The sequence below is a fragment of the Myodes glareolus genome, chromosome 15, assembly GCF_982192425.1.
Source record: "Myodes glareolus chromosome 15, mMyoGla1.1, whole genome shotgun sequence".
In the NCBI taxonomy this organism is placed as follows: Eukaryota; Metazoa; Chordata; class Mammalia; order Rodentia; family Cricetidae; genus Myodes; species Myodes glareolus.
Genome location: NC_142040.1, coordinates 30,296,086 through 30,315,735, shown reverse-complemented (window position 1 = coordinate 30,315,735; position 19,650 = coordinate 30,296,086). Strand labels below are relative to the sequence as shown.

The 19,650-nt window shown below is 41.8% G+C and overlaps 1 protein-coding gene across 7 annotated transcripts in view; it reads left to right on the top strand.

The window, feature by feature from the left end:
- Positions 1-19,650, top strand: part of Mast4 (microtubule associated serine/threonine kinase family member 4) — a 582,754-nt gene that overhangs the window by 298,180 nt on the left and 264,924 nt on the right. For all 7 annotated transcript variants that reach the window (XM_087896863.1, XM_087896864.1, XM_087896866.1 and 4 more), the window contains one exon: positions 8,419-8,450. In XM_087896863.1, the coding sequence (XP_087752989.1) occupies positions 8,419-8,450 (32 nt within the window). The remainder of the gene's footprint in view (positions 1-8,418; positions 8,451-19,650) is intronic.

The window sequence follows — 19,650 nt, the reverse complement described above, 5'->3', positions numbered from 1 at the left end:
TGCAGCCCTGTCCCTGCTCCTGTTGGTAACTTACACATTTTACTGTTCCTAGCCCATTTCAGACTTTCAGTTTTTGTCTTCTGAAAGCCCTCTGTGCTTTTACACCCCCAAGCCCCCTTTCCTCACCCTCTCCTTGTCCATCACGGCTCTTCTGACTTTCCCAGAAGCCAAGCGTGTCTTCTCGTACCCTTGCGATGCTGTGTGTCCTGTCCTGCCTGCCCAATACTGCCTGCCTTTCTCTACCTCATCCTTGGTCCTAGTGCCCAGCCATGCTCTCAGGATATTAGAACGAGCCTCCAAGACAGCCCCACTCATTTGCCATCTGTCACCTGGCCATGTTCGCCTGTTGATGGGCTCCCTGGAGTCCCCCTTGCACAGGATACATGCAGGCTCTTTGAATAGAGTCCATAATGTGGCCACACCCCCACCTTTGCACTCTGTCCTGTTGAGTTTTCTTTCTTCTATACTTCTCAGCCATTCTCAGGGTTCACCCCTACCCATCCTGCCCTCCACCTTCCATCCCTGCAGTACTTCCTCAGCCCGCCCTGAGGCTGCCTAGCTAACCTTTTCCTTACAGTACAAGGAACACGCAAAGGACACAAGCAGAGTATTGTGTCCCTTGGGAATTTTTGAATCATAAAAACAAAACACAACTGGTTTAAGCCACAATAGACTTCTTTGGTTCACGTATCCTGAAAGTCCAGAAATATGCAAGGCTGGACCTATTGTTTTACAAGGGTCACCCAGTGCCTGACTGCTCCCCGTCTTCCCCATCTACCTTTGATGCCCATCATGAGCTCCCTGCCTCTCCTGCTAACTCTCCTGGATGAGGCACACGCTCCAGCCGCTGTTACCATCCACCACCATGAGGCGAAGAGATGCTCTTTCCTGGGTTCCCCAAGCAAACGTGGTTTTACATCCGCTTTGTCCAGGTTGGACCGCATGCTGTCTCTCAACTCATTACTTTGGTCAAGGAAAATGCGCTGGGCTATTGCTCGCTTTAGTCAGAGCAGTGGTTCTCAGCCTTCCTAGTGCTGAGACCCTGTAAACAGTTCCTCCTGGTGTGATGGCCCCCACAGTAACATTATTTACATTACTTTTTCATAACTGTAATGCTGGTATCAATTGTAATACACATATCTGGGTTTTCTGATGGTCTTAGGCAACCCCTGTGAAGGGGTTGCTTCACTCCCAGGTTGAGAACCACCTAGAGGCTATGGACCATGTTGGTTGCAACAGAAGTTGCCATCTTGTATAACAGGGCATGGCATGTCACGTGGGCGAGGGGCAGTGCTGACCCTCAGGAAACCCAGCATCCCCATCCTTTGCTGTTGAATACATTGAAGGCCTTTTCACACTGCATTTTACACTGAGTGGAGTCCTTTATTCCCAGAGCTGGCATGGTCTCTGCCATGTCAACCTTTACTAAAAAGTGTGTGATTAAATAAAGGAAACCCATTTCGCTTGCTTTAATCCCCAAATGTGCCCTTGTCTTCACCCTTGGCAGAAGATTTTTGCCTTCACGGGAACTGAATTTATAGACCCGCAAGTGAATAGCTTCACGTTTACTCTGAAAATGTGGCCGTTTCACTTATGCTCGGGGCAGAGCTGATGTCCGCTTTGTCCTCCACATCATCCTCACCATCGTTTGACGGCCCCGCTTCTCTTCAGCCTCTCACATCACCTCTCTAGCACGCTGGCTGTGGTTTGGGATAAGGTTTCTTGGTGTGTTCCCCAAAGGTTTATTTCTTGGAAGCTTGGTTCTTGGCATGTCTGCATAGAGAGAAGAGGAGACCTTTAAAAGGTAGAACCTACTGAGAAGTAATTAGTTACTTCTATCGGGGATGCTGTACTCACAGGATAAGACATGGTCAGGGGTGTGTGGCCATATACAGGATGCCAACTGCAAGAGGCATAACCATACCTCTGATGGGACCTTGGGTCCTACAAGAGTAGGCTATTATACAGAGTTATCCTGGCCCCCGAGTCCCTCTGACTTTCTCTCTCACCATATACTCTATTCTGCGCATGCTCTAACCACTGCTACCATCCACCATGAGGCCAAGAGATGTTCTGACTTGAATCTCCAGCCTCCTGAATTGTGAACTGCACAAACCTCTTAGGTTTAAGAACGATTCCACCGTAGATATTTTGTTGTAGCAATGGGAAGTGTTCTGACATCCTCTTATTTTCACAATGGATATATGTAGTGTGTGTGTGTGTGTGTGTGTGTGTGTGTGTGTGTGTGTGTGTGTAGTATATGTACAAGCCTGTGCATGTGAATTGAGGCCAGAAGAGGAGTGTGGTGGCCTGCTCTGTCACCACCCTTACCTCATGAAACAGGGTCTCTTATTGAGCCTGGTGCTGGATTGGCAGCCGGTGAGCCCCAACAATTCTGCTGTTTCCATCCCCAACAGTTACGGTTACGGGTGTATTGTGCACACCTGACCTTTTAAGGTGAATATTAAACCCTGAAGCTTTCAAGGGTTGAAAATCAATGTTGCCTTCTTCTCCGGTTCAGAAGGAAGCAGTACTGTGTGTGCTTCAGTTCTGTGACACAAGCCTTTCTGTCCTCTGCCTTCAGGCCTAACACTTGGTAACAGAGTCAAGAAAGTGAGCCAAGCCTGCCTTTAGGAGGGCTGCCCTCTGGGTGACCCCACCCCTGACTGCTGTTCTGCCCGTGTTTGGCAGCGAGCATTTTGCTGTAGGATGGTGCCACCGTGCCTGACAGACTGGTGTATAGGTCATTCACCTATACCACTTCCCACTCACGCAGGAAGTAACAGCACAGCTTAGCTCTCACTACTGAAATGACAGCCTAGTTAATTAATGTTTCCTAAAAGGAAAAGAGAAATTCTTAAAGCATAAGGCTTATGCAAACTAGTAGACTTTGAAGGGATTTAAAATAGCTAACCTCTAATAAACAGTTGCTACAGCTCTCTCTCTCTCTCTCTCTCTCTCTCTCTCTCTCTCTGGCTCTCTAAGGGTCGTGCTAAGGCACTGGCATTTTTAATGTCACTTCCTGGGTGACATTAATGTATAGTCAGGTTTCAGAATCTCCGCTTCAGCCAAGCCGACCAGTGCTCAGAACTTCTGTTTGAGCAGAATGATTCATCCCTGTCATTTTCTCTCCCCTCTTAGTGTTTGCACATCCAGGTGAGACTGTGCAGTCTTGCACCTGCCGAGGCCTCTTTGTTCATTGCCCGTCTGGGTCTGTGTCCCTGAGTAGCTTTTAAGTAGGCTGCATTTCGTTTTGTCCCGTTTCATATGTTCCCATCCGTGGCCTGAAATGCCACTGCTACTGCTGTGCGCATCCTGGCTTTTTGAACTCTCTTTAAATGAATAGGGAGACAGTGGCTGGCAGGTGTCGTCTCCCTCAGTGTCAAGATGAAGATGTTGGTGACTAAAGGAAGACACAGCCTCCTCCTTTCTGGAAGGTTCTGGGAGATAGTTTGTTCTGGTTGTTGGCATTTTGTTTGTTTTCAGGGTTTGTGGGGAAGCAAGCTGCACAATCTTCAAGCCCCCAACTCTATCTGGAGAAGTCCCCTGGGCATGAATTTGGTGGCTTTAGCCCTACTTCTTTTTGTACTTGTGAAAGAAGCCCATATTCCTTTTCATGGCCCACTTGGCAGCTGGAGCAAGGCACCCAGAAGCAACCATATGACACCTGAACCTGCCACAAGTCACGAGATGAAGCTGTGGGGACAGTTAAAGGCACAGCCTGCAGGAGGCGCTCTCTGACATGTTTCCAGGTGCATTAACCATAGTGTTCTTGAACTTGAACTTCCAGGTTCTGACTTGATTTCCGAAGCTGCCCAGTCATGTGGTTGCCGTAGAGCATGGTGGTTTGGGCCCACAAAAATATCTTTCCATGTCAGCTGCCTTAAGTTTCTGTTGTTGCTTTAAAGAGCCCCAGCTCGTGCTAGTCTGGCACCCCTTTCTTGCATCTCCATGGGTCCCTCTCCTGCCCATCTTATCTCCTTCCAACTCTCCTCTCTTCCCTGCCCCCCGCGCTTATTACTCTCCCTCCCATCCTAGGTGCTGAGGACTCCACTGTTCGTCTCTAGTCCCAGCCCCTTTCTGGAACCCAGATTCATCCATCGTCCGCCTGTGCAGACCCTTCAGTATGGCAGCCCCATAGGGACAGTTTTGGTGTCACACATTCATGCTGACCTTCTCTTCCATCAAATTCCGTGTACCTAAGGCCCCTGATTTTGACTCCTCTGTGTGTTTTCCTTTATGCTCCCCTTCCAGCTCGTTAGTTAGTACAGTGTAGATACATTCTTCATAGAGAAGTACCTGGTCTTCATTGCTGGTCCACACAGTCTTCTCCCACTTAGACCATTTCTATAGCTTTCTGAATCATAGCACTAAATAAAGCCTTCCGACAAACTTGAATATTTTAATTACTTGCTCATCCCTTTCCTCTATCACCCCCAACATCCCCCATTTAATTTACTTGAATGGGGGGTAATTTTAGATTTCTCAAAATCAGAGAATTGCCTGTATATCTTCTTCTTAGGTTCCCCAAATGTCAACATAGCATGTCACATAACCTCGATACACTGTCATGACGAGGAAAGTCACACTCGTGCTTTGCTAAGAACTCAACTAGAGGTAAAAGGGTTTGTTGGTTGTTTGGAAGACAGGGTCTCACTGTGTAGCCCTGGCTGACCTGGAACTCATAGAGATTCACCTGCCTCTGCCTCCCAGGTGCTGGGGTTAAATGCTTGGCGACCTAGTCCTGCGTTCTGCTCAACTGTGTTTATCACTGGACTGTGAACTGATATGCTTTTCTTGATCCAGGATCCAAGCCAAGATTCTATTCTACACTGAATTTAGCATCCTACCTCTTCAGTGTGCTTTGATCTCTGATGGTTTCTTTTATATGCTCCCTTAGATTTTTGTGAGCTTTGTTTTACAGGCACTGGGATCTCTCTCTCTCTCTCTCTCTCTCTCTCTCTCTCTCTCTCTCTCTCTCTCTCTCTCTCTCTCTCTCTCTCTGAGTGTATGATGCTTTTACCTACTGCCAGTGGAGTTAGGAAATTTTAGGAAGACAACTAAAGTGAGAAGTGACCTCATCTTCCATCAGAGGGTACCTGGTGTCATCATGACCCGCCCCTGTGATGCTGAACTGAAGGATCATTTGGTCATAGAGGTGTCTGTGGCATCCTCCTGGAAGGGAGTCACTGTCACTGAGTGCAGCCCTCCTCAAGGGAAAGCAAATTGAGGACTAACATTTTGTGGAGGGGGTAATCTACAACACTGTTTGGATCTCTGTGGATCTCCATTCACTCGTAGACTCAGTTTTCTGATTTCTTAAAAGAGTAGTTCAGAAATTTTCTAAATATATGTGGGGTGTGCAGTGGTATTGCTTTGTGTATATATACTACCTAATACCTAAACACTATCAGCAGGAGATATCCTCCTGCCTCAGCCTTCTTAGTGCTAGGGTTATGTATATGCATACTGTACATGGCCACTCTCAATATTACTGAGAGATTCAAGAAAAGACAAGTCTCTGAAAAGATAGTTTATACATCATAATGATTTTCAACATAAGTATTTAATATTTTTACAAATGGAACAAAGAAGAAAATAATGATAAATGGCATTCTAAAATATATTAAACCACTGAGAACAAATATGGTGGCTCATGGCCTATCATCCTGGACTTGAGAGACTGAGACGGGAGGTGTGCCAACCTGGGCTACAACCCGAGACCCTATTTTAAAACAAACCAAATAAACAAGCAAGCAAAAAATAAGCCTAAAACAGCCACCGAATAATCAGTATCCATGAAAACAATTTTTTTAAACCTTAATCTTCTTAAATATGTTCTCAATCTAGTAATAATTAATAAACATATTTAGTTGAGATAGCTGCTTCTTGCCACTTCATTTTCATTGTATCCCACATCCTCCCACTTCTAGTTCTTGGTTAATACAGCTTTTAACACATGTGCTCTATATACCAAATTCTGTCTTTGGTTTATGGCCTGGGCCAATACCTCACCGCTTATCTAGTTACCTAAGTATGCGTTAGTGACCTTATCCTGACATTAAGGAAATCAAATGAAGACACCTACATGGAGTACCGTGGGGGCTTAAGCAGTAAGGGTGCTGTGCATTTATGTCTGACCTGTTCTGATTTATTAGCATGCGGGCTCCATACGTTAAGGGTGGTAGCTGCTGCCTGCTCGGCCTCAATTGCTGACCGCCCTGGTATTTGCAGACCATTGTTCACAGGTCTTGGCCATGGCACATTCATTTCTCCGGCTTTATTACCATCACATCTGATTCCAATTTGCTACCAAATTGAGTTTCTCATCCTGAGACTGACATTCAAGCCGTCAGGTGGATTAGCCCTTCAGCTTGGTTAGCATGGTGCCTTCAGGTCAGCAGACAGTGGCCTGTTAAACGGCCTCTGTTCCTCATGCCGGAAGCTCAGGCTCCATCCTGTGGTGCAGGGGAGCGGCATGAGTAACCTTTCTCCTTATTTAGAACTTGTAATTCCAGGCTTTTGGAAAGGCTTCTGATTAAAAACAGAGTTGGTCCTTATCCCCTTACCTTGCTATTTCAGCAGCTTTTTCCGAGAGCAAAACAGCCAGTTTATGGTCGGGTCATTTCAGGGAATATGATTGATTGAACTGTAGTCACCCACTTCTGTCCTTCTTCTGTCTTCCGGGTCTTCTATTTGCATCTACAGTTGCTATAGCATCTGATTTATTACTTACTTGCTCTTACTAATAACGCCTCTGGTATCATCTCTGCTGCCCTCCGATCAAGCTTCTGCCACAGCAGTGCTAACTTGCTGTGCTCTAGGCCTTTGGCTGTACAAGGAGTCAGTTGTTTCCTAAAAGACACCATCTGATGAATTATGACTTCTAGAGAGTCCTGTAAGAGAAAAATAAAAGGCCCAAATACAAAACTAATTCTAGTGTTTTCTTAATCAACAATTCCTATACGGAAAGTTGTTCACTGGGTTTTTGAGTACATTTCAGCCCCTGAGAAGACTATCCTGGGTAAAAACTGACTTCTTGTTGGTTAATGAAGGTGCATTTCCATTTCAGAATCAGGAAGCCAGTCTCGCAAACACTATAATTTCTTGGGGGATAATCAAGGAGTTAAGGGGGAAAAAATGTAAAAATAAACAGAAGAAAAATGTTCACTGTGTGGGGGAGGATGCTTTGTTTCTGAAATCACCGATTGTTCCCCCAGCACCGACCAGAGATATGTTACGGTAACTCCACATAGAGCCCATGTAACATATCACCCCTTGCCTCTCCTGGGGTGCTCTCCAGGCCGTTTTCTATAAGCGGTGCTGTTTAGAAGTGATGGAGGCCATTGTCCTTGACACACATTCATGAGCCAATAAAAATAGAGGACAGACAAGGTGGGTGTGGCCCCAGAAGAAACACCTTTCCAAAGAGAATGCTGGAGTCTCTGGAAGATACCAAATAAATGAGAATTCTGAGGATGAGTGACCAAATTTAGACTCTTCTAAATTTGCAGTGTCCTGAATTCGGAGTTTATGTTGGCTGCTGACTCACGACTTCCTATTCTTTAATTATTGCCATCAAGTAACCCTTTTTCAGGAGTGGGTCTCTAGACCTTCTGTAGCGGGTGCAAGTATTTGAGTCAGGATTTTGCGTGTGGTTTGTTTGCCTGGTTCTTGCTTGGTTGCCGTATCCCCCCACCCCGCCACTCCCGCCTTGCTTCTCTGTGATTCTGTAGATAATGATCTTAATTTGAGATAAGTGTGAGAGCATGTTTTAGAAATATCAACACTCCAGTAATTGTGGCTGTCTGGCTACCTTTTAGAGGTTCATTAACCTACTTTTCAATACCTAAGTAATAAATGCCATTTGTTTTGAGAAGTAATTCCAGAAGAAAGCCCTTTGCAGGCTCTCTTTAAAATAACAGAGTATAGTATTTCATATGCATAGTATTTTGCCTGAATTTGTTTCCTTGGAGGGTAAGTTGGCCTGATTAAATAATCTGATTTAATTGCCCTTTTCATTTCACCTTTCTCTTAGTTATAACTCTCTGAAATTTCTCATGCCTCTGTCTATTTCTTGTTTGCATAGGTCCCCTGATTCTTCCCACTTTCCTCAGTCCTAGGACAGTGCTGCTCAGCCCAGTATTTGACTCAGGTTGCTTTTTGAAGGTCAAATGGTTTTATGCTTCAAAGTCAGATAAACCTGTTTGTAGTATAAGCTGCCCTTCAGACCTCTTTTCTTGTGTAACAAGAGCAGGCTTGGGAGGGATCCAGGAGAAAATTATGTCATCAAAGTCTTTGGTGGCTCAACACGGCCAACTCAAGTCTGATAACGAATGTGCAAACGTGTTACTTGGTGTCCTGATGACTTCAATTGATGTGGCATCTCCCATGTGTGTTTTTTCTTTTCTTTTGCAGAAGGAGCTGAGCCTCCCCCGACGAGGAAGCCTGTAAGTAGATGGACTCTCTTTCCTGACTCTCTTTTGTCTAGTTTGTAATGTGATCGTTATCTGTCGGGCTTTGATGGTGATTAACAAATTAGTGATGAGCTACCGGATCAGCAAAACAAAACAACATGAATTTATTGGTAAACGTCAAAGAGTAATGATTTCATTATAATCTGCTGGATCTGTTTGTGGGCATTGTAAACTCATATGCTTACTAAATCCTAGGAGGATCTTAAGTTTTAAAAATACCATTATATAGCCAAGCAAAGCCTGTGATTTAATTTGCAGATAAGACAAGGTAACCTTAATCAGGAGTTAATGATTGTCCATGGATTCTGAACATCTGTAGTTGTTTTTTATATTATGGATTTTTGTGCACTTGGATGGATGAGGTCTTTGAGCCAGTTACACTTCCTAATGTTAGAACCAGGTGTCACTGAAAGGGTACATGTAACACTGTTGTGTTCAAATACTAGATCTGCAGGTCTTGACTTGATTCTTGGTAATGTGTCTCCACCCTTCATGTTTAAGGCCAATTATTTACTTACACAAAAAACAGTTGTATTCATCTGTTATTTCCAGAGTACAACTGTCCTTTAATATTTTATTCATTACCTGTAGAATACCGAGCTTTCTTATCATGAGCAACACTGTATAAAGGCTGAATTTCAACTCTTAGATTTTCTATCTGGTTTGTGTCAAAGAAGTCTGTGGTGTAGTTACTCTTAAAAATTTTTAAATTTTTGCCAGGTGGTGGTGGTACACACCTTTAATCCCAGCACTCAGGAGGCAGAAACAGGCGGATCTATGCGAGTTTAAGGCCAGCTTGCAGACCAAGTTCTAGTAAGACTCCAAAGCTACAGAGAAACCCTGTCTCGAAAAAAAACTTAATTTTTAAAGTTATTTAGAAATATAAGATATAAAGAATGTTTAAGATAAAATTAGCTAATCCCACTGTGGAATAATAAAAAGCTATGTGGTGACTGTTGTCACCTTTTAGGTGAAATTTTATAAAATGTCAGACATTGTGTCAGAAACCTAAACAGCATCTTCCGCAAACATTTTATTTCCTTTTTTAATTTTATTTTATTATTTTTTGAGATAGGGGTTCTCTGTGTAGGCTTGGCTGTCCTAGAACTTGCTTTGTAGACCATTTTATTTTTTTTCCTTTTTTTTTCTGTTTCGGAAACACATTTAGGCTTCCTGCAAAATTTTCTTAACTGTTTCCAGCTTCCAGCCTTGCCTCCTGGCTGGAAGTTAATGGCTTGGTCCGTCACTAGGATGTATCCTTGGATTAAATGCTTTCTTTTTCCTGTCAGGGTTAGGAGCCTGTTCCCAACTTACATTTTTGATATTTCTCATCATAATGAGAAATCAGAGGTGGGAAAAGTAGAGAAACTACATGAGATCTCTTTGTAGGCAAACAATCTTATTTTCTCTCTACTTTTTATTTAGTTCTTAAAAACCCTGGGTTTTTCCTCTTATACTTTATTTGAAAACTGTAGGCATTTCGTCAGATTTGGTTTGTGCCTTTATAGTCATCCTTAGATGTGTTAGTATGCTTCTAGTAACTACCAAGGACTCATATAAATTAAGAAATGAAATCCGTTTTATCTATATAAGAGCCATATGTTGCTTTCACAGCAAAGTCTCAGTTCCGTTAATGTTCGTTAGCTCATGGCCGTGAATGATGTGGAAACACTTGCTAGAGAAATAAAATATATATTTCTTCACTTGAGAAAAATGGAATCATTAATAATAAAAAAAAGGATAATGAAATAAGTGCATTTGAAGCCTGGGCGTCTCTGAATCATATAGGGCGTTTAAAGTCCCTTCTCTAATAAAAATCAATTGATTTATTGGGTGGTAGAATGAAACATGTCAGACACGTCAACACAAAGCTACCTACTTTAGTGAATTTTGTGAAAATTGGTGTTTCCACAGGAGTCAAGCTCCCTGAAAACACAATTTTATATTTGCCATGATTAGCCTCAAAGAATGAACAGGGCCTGATGTGGCTGCTCAGAACCCCATGGCCCTCGGTATTCTCAGTGAATGCCACACAGAGGGCCAGTAACTAAATCTTCTCTGCTTGCATGGTCCTTCATAACTCTGAGAAAAAGAAATGCTTTCAAAAACAGGGCCAGGCGCGTTCTAATCCAAAGCTGAGGAAGACCGACAGCACAGCTTTTAGGTGCTGATTTTAGGAGAGTCCCAGAACATAATTTTTCTGCTGGCACTTCCTTACCTTGTTTACTGCAAGAATGCCTCCTAGGGATGCTTTCAGCTCCTTTGCTCCTCTGCAGAAGACTGGGTCCCCCCTCTACCCCCCCTTCAGGTTAGCAGTGACCAAACTGCGCAGGCCTCAGCCTAGGCCTTACTGTCCTTGCTCCCAAAGCCACAGGCTGAACTTGCCAGAGGGGCTGTGCCCTCAGAAGAGGCCAATTTAGTTTGATGTATCTGCTGCCTCTCACTTGAAGATTTTTAAAGTTGCATTTTTATTACTTCGGAACTTAATTGAATTTGTTAGCTTTCTTTATGGTTTTTGAGTATTATTTGGAATAAGCTAAAAATGACATTTGTCTCTGCATTCCTAAAACTATACATATGCTACGTTTAAAATCAAATTATCATAAATAAAAGACAGGAAGAAAAGCTTTCTCATGATTGAGAGATTATAAAAGCAAATGGTATTTTCTAGGAAACATAATTCAGACCTACCTTCCTCTAATTTTTTGCTTGCAATCATTTCCATGGGAGCTAACATGAAGACTGTGTGGCCTTATGTAGACTTTAAAAGGTGGCAGAGATGATTAAGGCCTTTATTCTCTAGCGCACAGAACAAGAGGCAGGAAAGGTGGAGGGAGCTGCCTTCCGGGAAAGATGTTACCAGATAAAAAGTGACCTCAGCTAGGTTTCCCGGAGGCTTTCCATCTCCAAACTTCTCTAAGGCCTCAGAACTCGTCGCTGCTCCAGATGGCTGTGCTAGGCAGATATTAGCCTCTCTGTTCTGTTCAAGGATTCTCTGTTCCCTGATTCTCAGAGCAGTTTTTTCCCTTCCACTTCCTGGGACCTTAAGTTACCAAACTCCCATTTCCTTCTCTGCCAGCAGTCCATGGAAATCGTGGCTTTGGTATGGCTCGGCAAAGGGGTAGTACGCAGCAGGTTAAATATTGAGACGGATACAGTGATGAGCAAGTCCCAGAGAAGGCAGTGTTGGCATTATAAAGTGTCAAAGTATACAACAAGTTTCTGGTAATCCTGAAATCAACCAGAGAAAAACCAGCTCCACCATTTTGACCAAACTGAAGCAAGCTTTTATTAAAAGATTAAATGCTGACCAAGATGGAATTTGGTGAGGACCACCACACTTTCCAGTTAAATGGCCTCAAGGCACATGTTATCAGACCGTATATGGACACAATCCATAGACCATCATACTTTACAATGAGGCTTTGTCATTATTTTCCAAAAACTCCCAGAATCCCAGGAAGTTTCCTGACCCTTGAGCAACTGGGATTTACAGGTTAACTTGGATCTAACATAGAACTACAACTCTCAGAATCCCAGGAAGTTTTCTGGTCCTTGGGCAGCTGGGGCTTGCATGTTAAGTTGAATCTAACATAGAACTACAACTCCCAACATTCCATGAAGTTACCTGGACTTTGGGCAGGTAGAGCTTACAGGTTAACTTAGGGTCTAACATTTCTAAATACACTTAACTATAAAAGTGTAAGGCATGCATGGGAGGCAGCTTTATATGAAAAGTTACTACTATAGGAAATGATGCAGAGATGAGGTTCATGTGACTCTTATTTTTTCTACAAATTTTTTTTTTGATTTTTATTGAGCGCTACATCTTTCTCTGCTTCCTTCCCTGCCTCTCCCCTCCCCTTCAGTGTTCTTCCAAGGTCCCCGTGCTCCCAATTTACTCAGGAGATCTTGTCTTTTTCTACTTCCCGTGTAGATTAGATTCATGTATGTCTCTCTTAGAGTCCTCATTGTTGTCTAAATTCTCTGGGATTGTGATTTGTAGGCTGGTTTTCTTTGCTTTATGTTTAAAAACCACTTATGAGTGAGTACATATGATAATTGTCTTTCTGGGTCTTGGTTACCTCACTCAAAATGATGTTTTCTAGCTCCATCTATTGCCTGCAAAATTGAAGATGTCATTTTTTCTGCTGTATAGTACTCCATTGCGTAAATGTACCACATTTTCCTTATCCATTCTTCGATTGAGGGGCATTTAGGTTGTTTCCAGGTTCTGGCTATGACAAACAATGCTGCTATGAACATAGTTGAGCACATGTCCTTGTGGCACGATTGAGCATCCTTTGGGTGTATACCCAAAAGTGGTGTTACTGGGTCTTGAGGAAGGTTGTTTCCTAATTTTCTGAGAAATCACCACACTGATATCAAACGGACTGTACCAGCTTGCACTCCCACCAGCAATGCAGGAGTGCTCCCTTCTCCCCCATAACCTCTCCATCATAAGTTGGCATCAGTGTTTTTTGATCTTGGCCATTCTTATAGGTGTAAGGTAGAATCTCAGAGTTGTTTTGATTTGCATTTCTCTGATGGCTAAGGATGTCGAGCATTTCCTTAAGTGTCATTTAGCCATTTTAGATTCCTCTGTTGAGAGTTCTCTGTTTAGGTCTGTACTCCATTTGTTTATTGGATTATTTGTTCTTTTGATGACCAGTTTCTGGAGTTCTTTATATATTTGGAGATCAGACCTCTGTCTTATGTGGAGTTGGTGAAGATCTTTTCCCATTCTGTAGGCTGTCATTTTGTCCTGTTGACTGTGTCCTTTGCTTTACAGAAGATTTTCAGTTTCAGGAGGTCCCATTTATTAATTGTTTCTCTCAATGTCTGTAATACTGGGGTTATATTTAGGAAGTAGTCTCCTGTGCCAATGAGTTCAAGTGTACTTCCCACTTTCTCTTCTATAAGGTTTTATGTTGAGATCTTTGATCCATTTGGACTTGAGTTTTGTGCATGGTGATAGATAGGGGTCTATTTTCATTATTCTACATAATGATATCCAGTTATGCCAGCACCACTTGTTAAATATGCTTTCTTTTTTCCATTAGAAATTTTTGCTTCTTTGTCAAAAATCAGGTGTTCGAAAGTGTATGGATTAATATCTGGGTATTCGTTTGGTTCCATTGGTCCTCCTGTCTGTCTGTTTGCCAATACCAGGCTGTTTTCAGTACTGATCTCTGTAGTAGAGTTTGAAGTCAGGGTTGTGATGCCTCCAGAAATTCTTTTATTGTACAGGATTATTTTGTCTATCCTGGGTTTTTTGCTTTTCCATATGAAGTTGAGTACTGTTCTTTCGAGATCAGTGGGGAATTTTGCTAGTTATTGCATTGAATCTGTAGATAGCTTTTGGTAAGATTGTTATTTTTTACCATGTTAATTCTACCTACCCAAGAGCATGGAAGACCTTTCCACTTTCTGGTGTCTTCAGTTTCTTTCTTTAAAGATTTAAAGTTCTTGTCATATAAGTCTTTCACTTATTTGGTTAGAGTTACTCTGAGATATTTTATGCTGTTTGTGGCTATTGTGAAGGGTGATGTTCCTCTGATTTCTTTCTCAGCCCGTTTATCATCTGTGTACAGGAGGGCTACTCATTTTTTTTAGTTAATTTTGTATCCTGATACATTACTGAAAGTGTTTATGAGTTGTAGAAGTTCCTTGTCGAATTTTTGGGGTTGATTATGTAAACTATTATATCATCAGCAAATAGTGAGAGTTTGACTTCTTCTTTTCCAATGTGTATCCCCTTGATCTTCTTTTGTTGTCTTATCCCTCTAGCTAGGACCTCAAGAACTACATTGAATAGATATGGAGAGAGAGAGTTAGTTCCTGATTTCGGTGGGATTGCTGTGAGTTTTGTCTCCATTTAGTTTGCTGTTGGCTTGCTGTATATTGCCTTTATTATGTTTAGGTATGTTCCTTGTATGCCTGCTCTCTCCAAGACCTTTATCATGAAACGGATGTTATATTTTGTCGAAAGCATCTAATGAGATGATCATGTGGTTTTTATTTTTCAGTTTGTTTATATGGTGGATTACCTTGGCAGATTTTTCATATGTTTAACCATTCCTGCATCTCTGGAATGAAGCCAACTTGATCATGGTGGATGATGGTTCTTTGATTTGATTTGCCAGTATTTTATTAAGTATTTTTGCATCAATGTTCACGAGTGAGATTGGTCTGTACTTCTCTTTCTTAGCAATGTCTTTGTGTGGTTTGGGTATCAAGGTAGCCTCATAAAAAGAGTTTAGCAATGTTCCTTCTGTTTCTATTGTGTGAAACAGTTTAGGATTATTGGTATTAGTGCTTGTTTAAAAGTCTTGTAGAATTCTGAGATGAAACCATCTGGTCCTGGGCTTTTTTTGGTTGGGAGATTTTTGATGACTGTTTTTATTTCTTCAACAGTTATAGGTCTGGTTAATTTGCTTATCTGATCTTGATTTAATTTTGGTAAGTGATATTTATCCAGAAAGTTGTCCATTTCCTTTAAGTTTTCCAATTTTGTGGAGTACAGGTTTTCAAAATATGACCTGATGATTCTCTGGATTTCCTCCATGTCTGTTGTTATGTCCCCTTTTTCATTTTCAATTTTGTTAATTTTAATATTCTCTCTCTTCCTTTTGGTTAGTTTGAATAAATGTCTGTTTTGTTGATTTTCTTGAAAAACCAACTCTTTGTCCCATTGATGCTTTGTATTGTTTTCTTTGTTTCTGTTTTGTTGATTTCAGCTCTCAATTTGATTATTTCTGGCCACTCTAGTTCTTTTGGGTGAGATTGCTTCTTTTTCTTCTAAAGTTTTCAAATGTTCTGTTTATTCACTAGTGTGGAATTTTTCCAGCTTCTTTATGTAGGCATTTAGTTCTTTGAACTTTCCTCTTAACACTGCTTTCATTGTGTCCCATAAATTTGGATATGTTGTGTGGTCATTTTTGCTGAATTTTAGGAAGTCTTTAATTTTCCCCTTTATTTTTTCCTTGACCCACTGATGATTCAGGTGAGCACTGTTTAATTTCCATGTGTTTGTGGGCTTTCTGGAATTAGTGTTGATGTTGAATTCTAGTTTTAAGCCATGTTGATCTGATAAGATACGTAGGGTTATTTTAATTTTTTGTATCTGTTGTTTTGTTACCGAGTATGTGGTCAATTTTTGAGAGGGTTCCATGAGGTGCTGAGAAGAAGGTATATTCTTTTATGTTTAGATGGAATATTTTATAGATGTCTGTTAAGTCCATTTGAGTCAAAACATCTGTAAGTTCTCTTATTTCTCTGTTCATTTTTTTTGTCTGACTGACCTGTCCAGTCACGAGAGTGGAACGTTGAAGTCTCCCACTATTAGTGTGTGGGGTTTAATGCATGATTTAAGCTTTAGAAGTGTTTCTTTCACATATGGAGGGTACCCCTGTAATTGGGGCATAGATGTTCAGTATTGAGATTTCCTCTTGATGGGTTTTTTCTGTGACTTATATGAAATGTCCTTCTTTGTCTCTTTTGATTGATTTTAGTTTGAAGTCTATTTTGTTAGATATTAGGATAGTTACACCAGCTCATTTCTTAGGTCCATTTAATTGGAAAATTTTTTCTCAACCCTTTACTCTGAGGTGATGTCTGTTTTTTAGGTTGAGGTATGTTTCTTGTATGCAGCAGAAAGATGAATTATGTTTTTTTTATTTAATCTGTCAGCCTGTGTCTTCTTATAGGTGAGTTGAGTCCATTTATATTAAGGTATATTAATGACCAGTGATTACTATCTTTTGTTAATTTAGTTTTCATTGTTGGTGATGTTAATTTGTACATTTTCTCTTCTTTAGGATTTGTTGCTGTGAGATCATCAATTGTCTGTGTTTTTGTTGGTGTTACCAACTTCCTTGAGTTGTAGTTTTCCTTCTAGTACTTTGTGTTGGGCTGGGTTTGTGGCTAGGTATTGGTGAAATCTGGTTTTGTCATGGAATATCTTGCTTTGTCCTTCTATGGTGATTGAAAGTTTTTCTGGGTATAATAGTCTGGGCTGGCTTCCGTGGTCTCTTAATGTCTGCATAACACTTGACCATGACCTTGGGGCTTTCATTGTCTCCAGTGAGAAGTCAGGTGTAATTCTGATAGGTCTGCCTTTATATGTTACTTGGCCTTTTGCCTTTGCAGTTCCTAATATTCTTTCTTTATTCTGTATGCTTAGTGTTTTTGTTATTATGTGGCGAGGGAACCTTTTTTTTTTTGATCCAGTCTATTTGATGTTCTGTAAGCTTCTTGTATCTTCATAAGCATATCTTTCTTTAGGTTGGGAAAAATTTCTTCTCTGATTTTGTTAAATATATGTTCTGCTCTTTTGAGTTGAACTTCTCCTTCTTCTATACCATTATTCTTAGTTTGGTCTTTTCATGATGTCCTATATTTCCTGGATATTGCGTGTTAAGCTTTTGTTAGATTTAATGTTTTCTTTGGCTGATGAGTTTATTTCCTCTATTGTATCTTCAGCGTTTGAGATTCTCTATTTCATCTCTTGTATTCTGCTGTTTATGTGTGCATTGTGGTTCCTGATTGTTTTCTCATGATTTCTGTTTCTATAATTCCCTCAGCTTGTGTTCTCTTTATTGTCTCCATTTCAGTTTTCATGTCTTGAATATTTTCTTTCATACGGTTGATTGCTTTTTCTTGGTTTTCTTTAAGGAATTTACTGCTGTTTTCCAATTTTTTGTTTTGTCTTTTCCTCCATTTCTTTGAGGGAATTTCTCATTTCTTCTTTAAGAGTTTCAAACATTCTCCTGAAGTTATTTTTTATGTCCTTTTCTTCTGCTTCATCTATATTTGGTTGTTCATGTCTTCTTGTAGGGTCTGTAGATTTTACTGGTGTCATGTTGTTCTTTGTGTTGTTGCGTGTGTTTTTACCGTGTCTACTCATCTTTTCCTCTAATGGTGTTGTTGGGGCTGTCTGTGACTCTGGTGATTAATCTTCTAGGTGCCATTGGATCCAAGGCTCAAAGAGTTTTTCCTCGTGTTACAGTCTGTGCCATGGTTCTAGTTATCCCATTGGTCCCTCCATGTTCCTGGAGGTTGCTCAGCTCTCCCAGGGTTTGCTTCGCTTCTGTGGAGTTTGCTGTCTTAGGCCTGCTCTGGCATAGGTTGTCTTCTCTGACCTGTTTCTGTAAATGTCCCTGTTCTGGTTCTGCTCCTACGGAGGTCCCTGGCTTGGGGTTAGCTGCAAAGGTCTCTGATTCCGATCTTCTCCCTCAGAGGTCCCAGACTCATGCCCGGACCTGAAGAGGTTTCTGCTTCCTGCCTACTCCCTCAGAGGTCCCAGACTGACTTCTGGACCCGCAGAGGTCCTGACTCAGGTCTCTCCAAAGTCTCACATTCATGCCTGGACTGCAGTGGTCTCTGGCTCTGGCCTACTCGCTCAGCAGTTGCTCCCTTGTATCTGCTTCTGTGTTGTTTGCTGTCTCCTGTCTGATTCAGCCCAGGTCACTAGCTCAATCCTGCTTCCTCAAATATCCCTGGTCTGGATCTGCTCCTGTTCCCGCAGAGTTCACTGTCCAAGGCCCACTCTGGCCCAGGTCACTGGCTCAGCCCTACTCCTGTGGAATTTGTTGCCTCAGGCCTGCTCCAGCCCAGGTCACTGACTCAGCCCTACTCCTGTGGAGTTCAGCTATCCCAGGCCTGCTCCAGCCTAGGTCACTGACTCAGCCCTACTCCTGTGGAGTTTGTTGCCTCAGGCCTGTTCTGTCCCAGGTAGCTGGCTCAGTCCTGCTCCTGTAGAGTTTGCTGCCTCAGGCCTGTTCTGTCCCTGGTAGCTGGCTCAGTCCTGCTCCTGTAGAGTTTGCTGCCTCAGGCCTGTTTTTGCCTAGGTCCCTGGCTCAGTCCTGCTCCTCATGTGGCTCTTATAAGGGAGCTTCATGTATTACTAATGTGGCTGTGGTGGTTAAGTATGTAAGTGCTTATAATACTTCTTCTATGACAACATTCTTGATTGGGTGAAACTACAATTCAAGCTTTTAACCAAACCTTTGCCTAGGGTTAAAAATAACTTACATTGATATTAATATTTAAAAAATCTTCCCAAGTATGAGGGTGTATCACAACAGTATATTGTTTTTCTTGCTTTTTTTTTCTTTTTTGATCTCTTGCTGAAGATTGCCCCACATGACTCCTGTTTTATGATATTTTAAGTTCCCTGTGTTGGACTCTACTGGCTAATGCCAGAACATACATTGAGCAGTGTGACTACATTTGAGGGCTCATAAAATCACTTCTGATGTGCTTCCCAAAGGTAGGAAAGGAGGAAAATTAGATCATTTTATTTATGGTGATGAATTATAACTTTGAGCTTCAGAACTTTACTCGGGCTGTTCTCCTGCCCAGCAAATGCCTGACCCAAGAATGTCTCCAGTATTGCTGTTTGTGAGATAGACACAGGCCGACCTCCCACTAGTCAGGCGGCCTGCCCTGGCACCACACCTGTCTGCTAGGACAGAGATCCTGAGGCTGAGAGCAGCTGTGCATCCTTGGTGTCATCAATTCAGCCTGGTTTTCATTTGGTTGATCACCACTCTCTGTGTTAGGACTGTCGGTCTCCTCTTGAGGCCTTGCCTAACATTTTAAAATAGAACACTGTTGCAGAGGAGTTTTTCTTTTTCTTTTCTTTTCTGTCTTTTCTTTCTTTCTTTCTTTCTTTTTTTTTTTGTTTAAGCAAAGAAAGTGAGAAGAGTGACAAAGGCAAAGATGTGAGGGGATGGATAGTCAGGAACAAAAGCCAGGCATCCCTGGCAGTTGCCACTTCTTTTTTAAGGCTTCCTTTGTGTTTTGTTAATTGCCTAAATAAAGCTCCCTAGGACAGAGGCTTTTTTCTCTCTCTTATGGAGTTCCCTAGAGTGTCTCTGTAGTGTTTATGCCCTGGAGAGGAGTAGGAAATTGGCTGGATCCAGCTCTTCCCACCTCCTCCCCTCCAGCTTTTTTAAATGGGCTTTCAGATTTCTCCACAAAGCAAAAGGAATTGTCCTACTATTCTTAGCTGTAGATTCTGCCTACTTTTTTGTTTTGGTTTGTTTTGTTTTTCTCCACATGGTTTTACTGTAGCTTTGGAGCCTGTCCTGGAGCTCACTCTTGTAGACCAGGCTGACCTCAAACTCACAGAGATCCACCTGCCTCTGCCTCCTGAGTGCTGGGATTA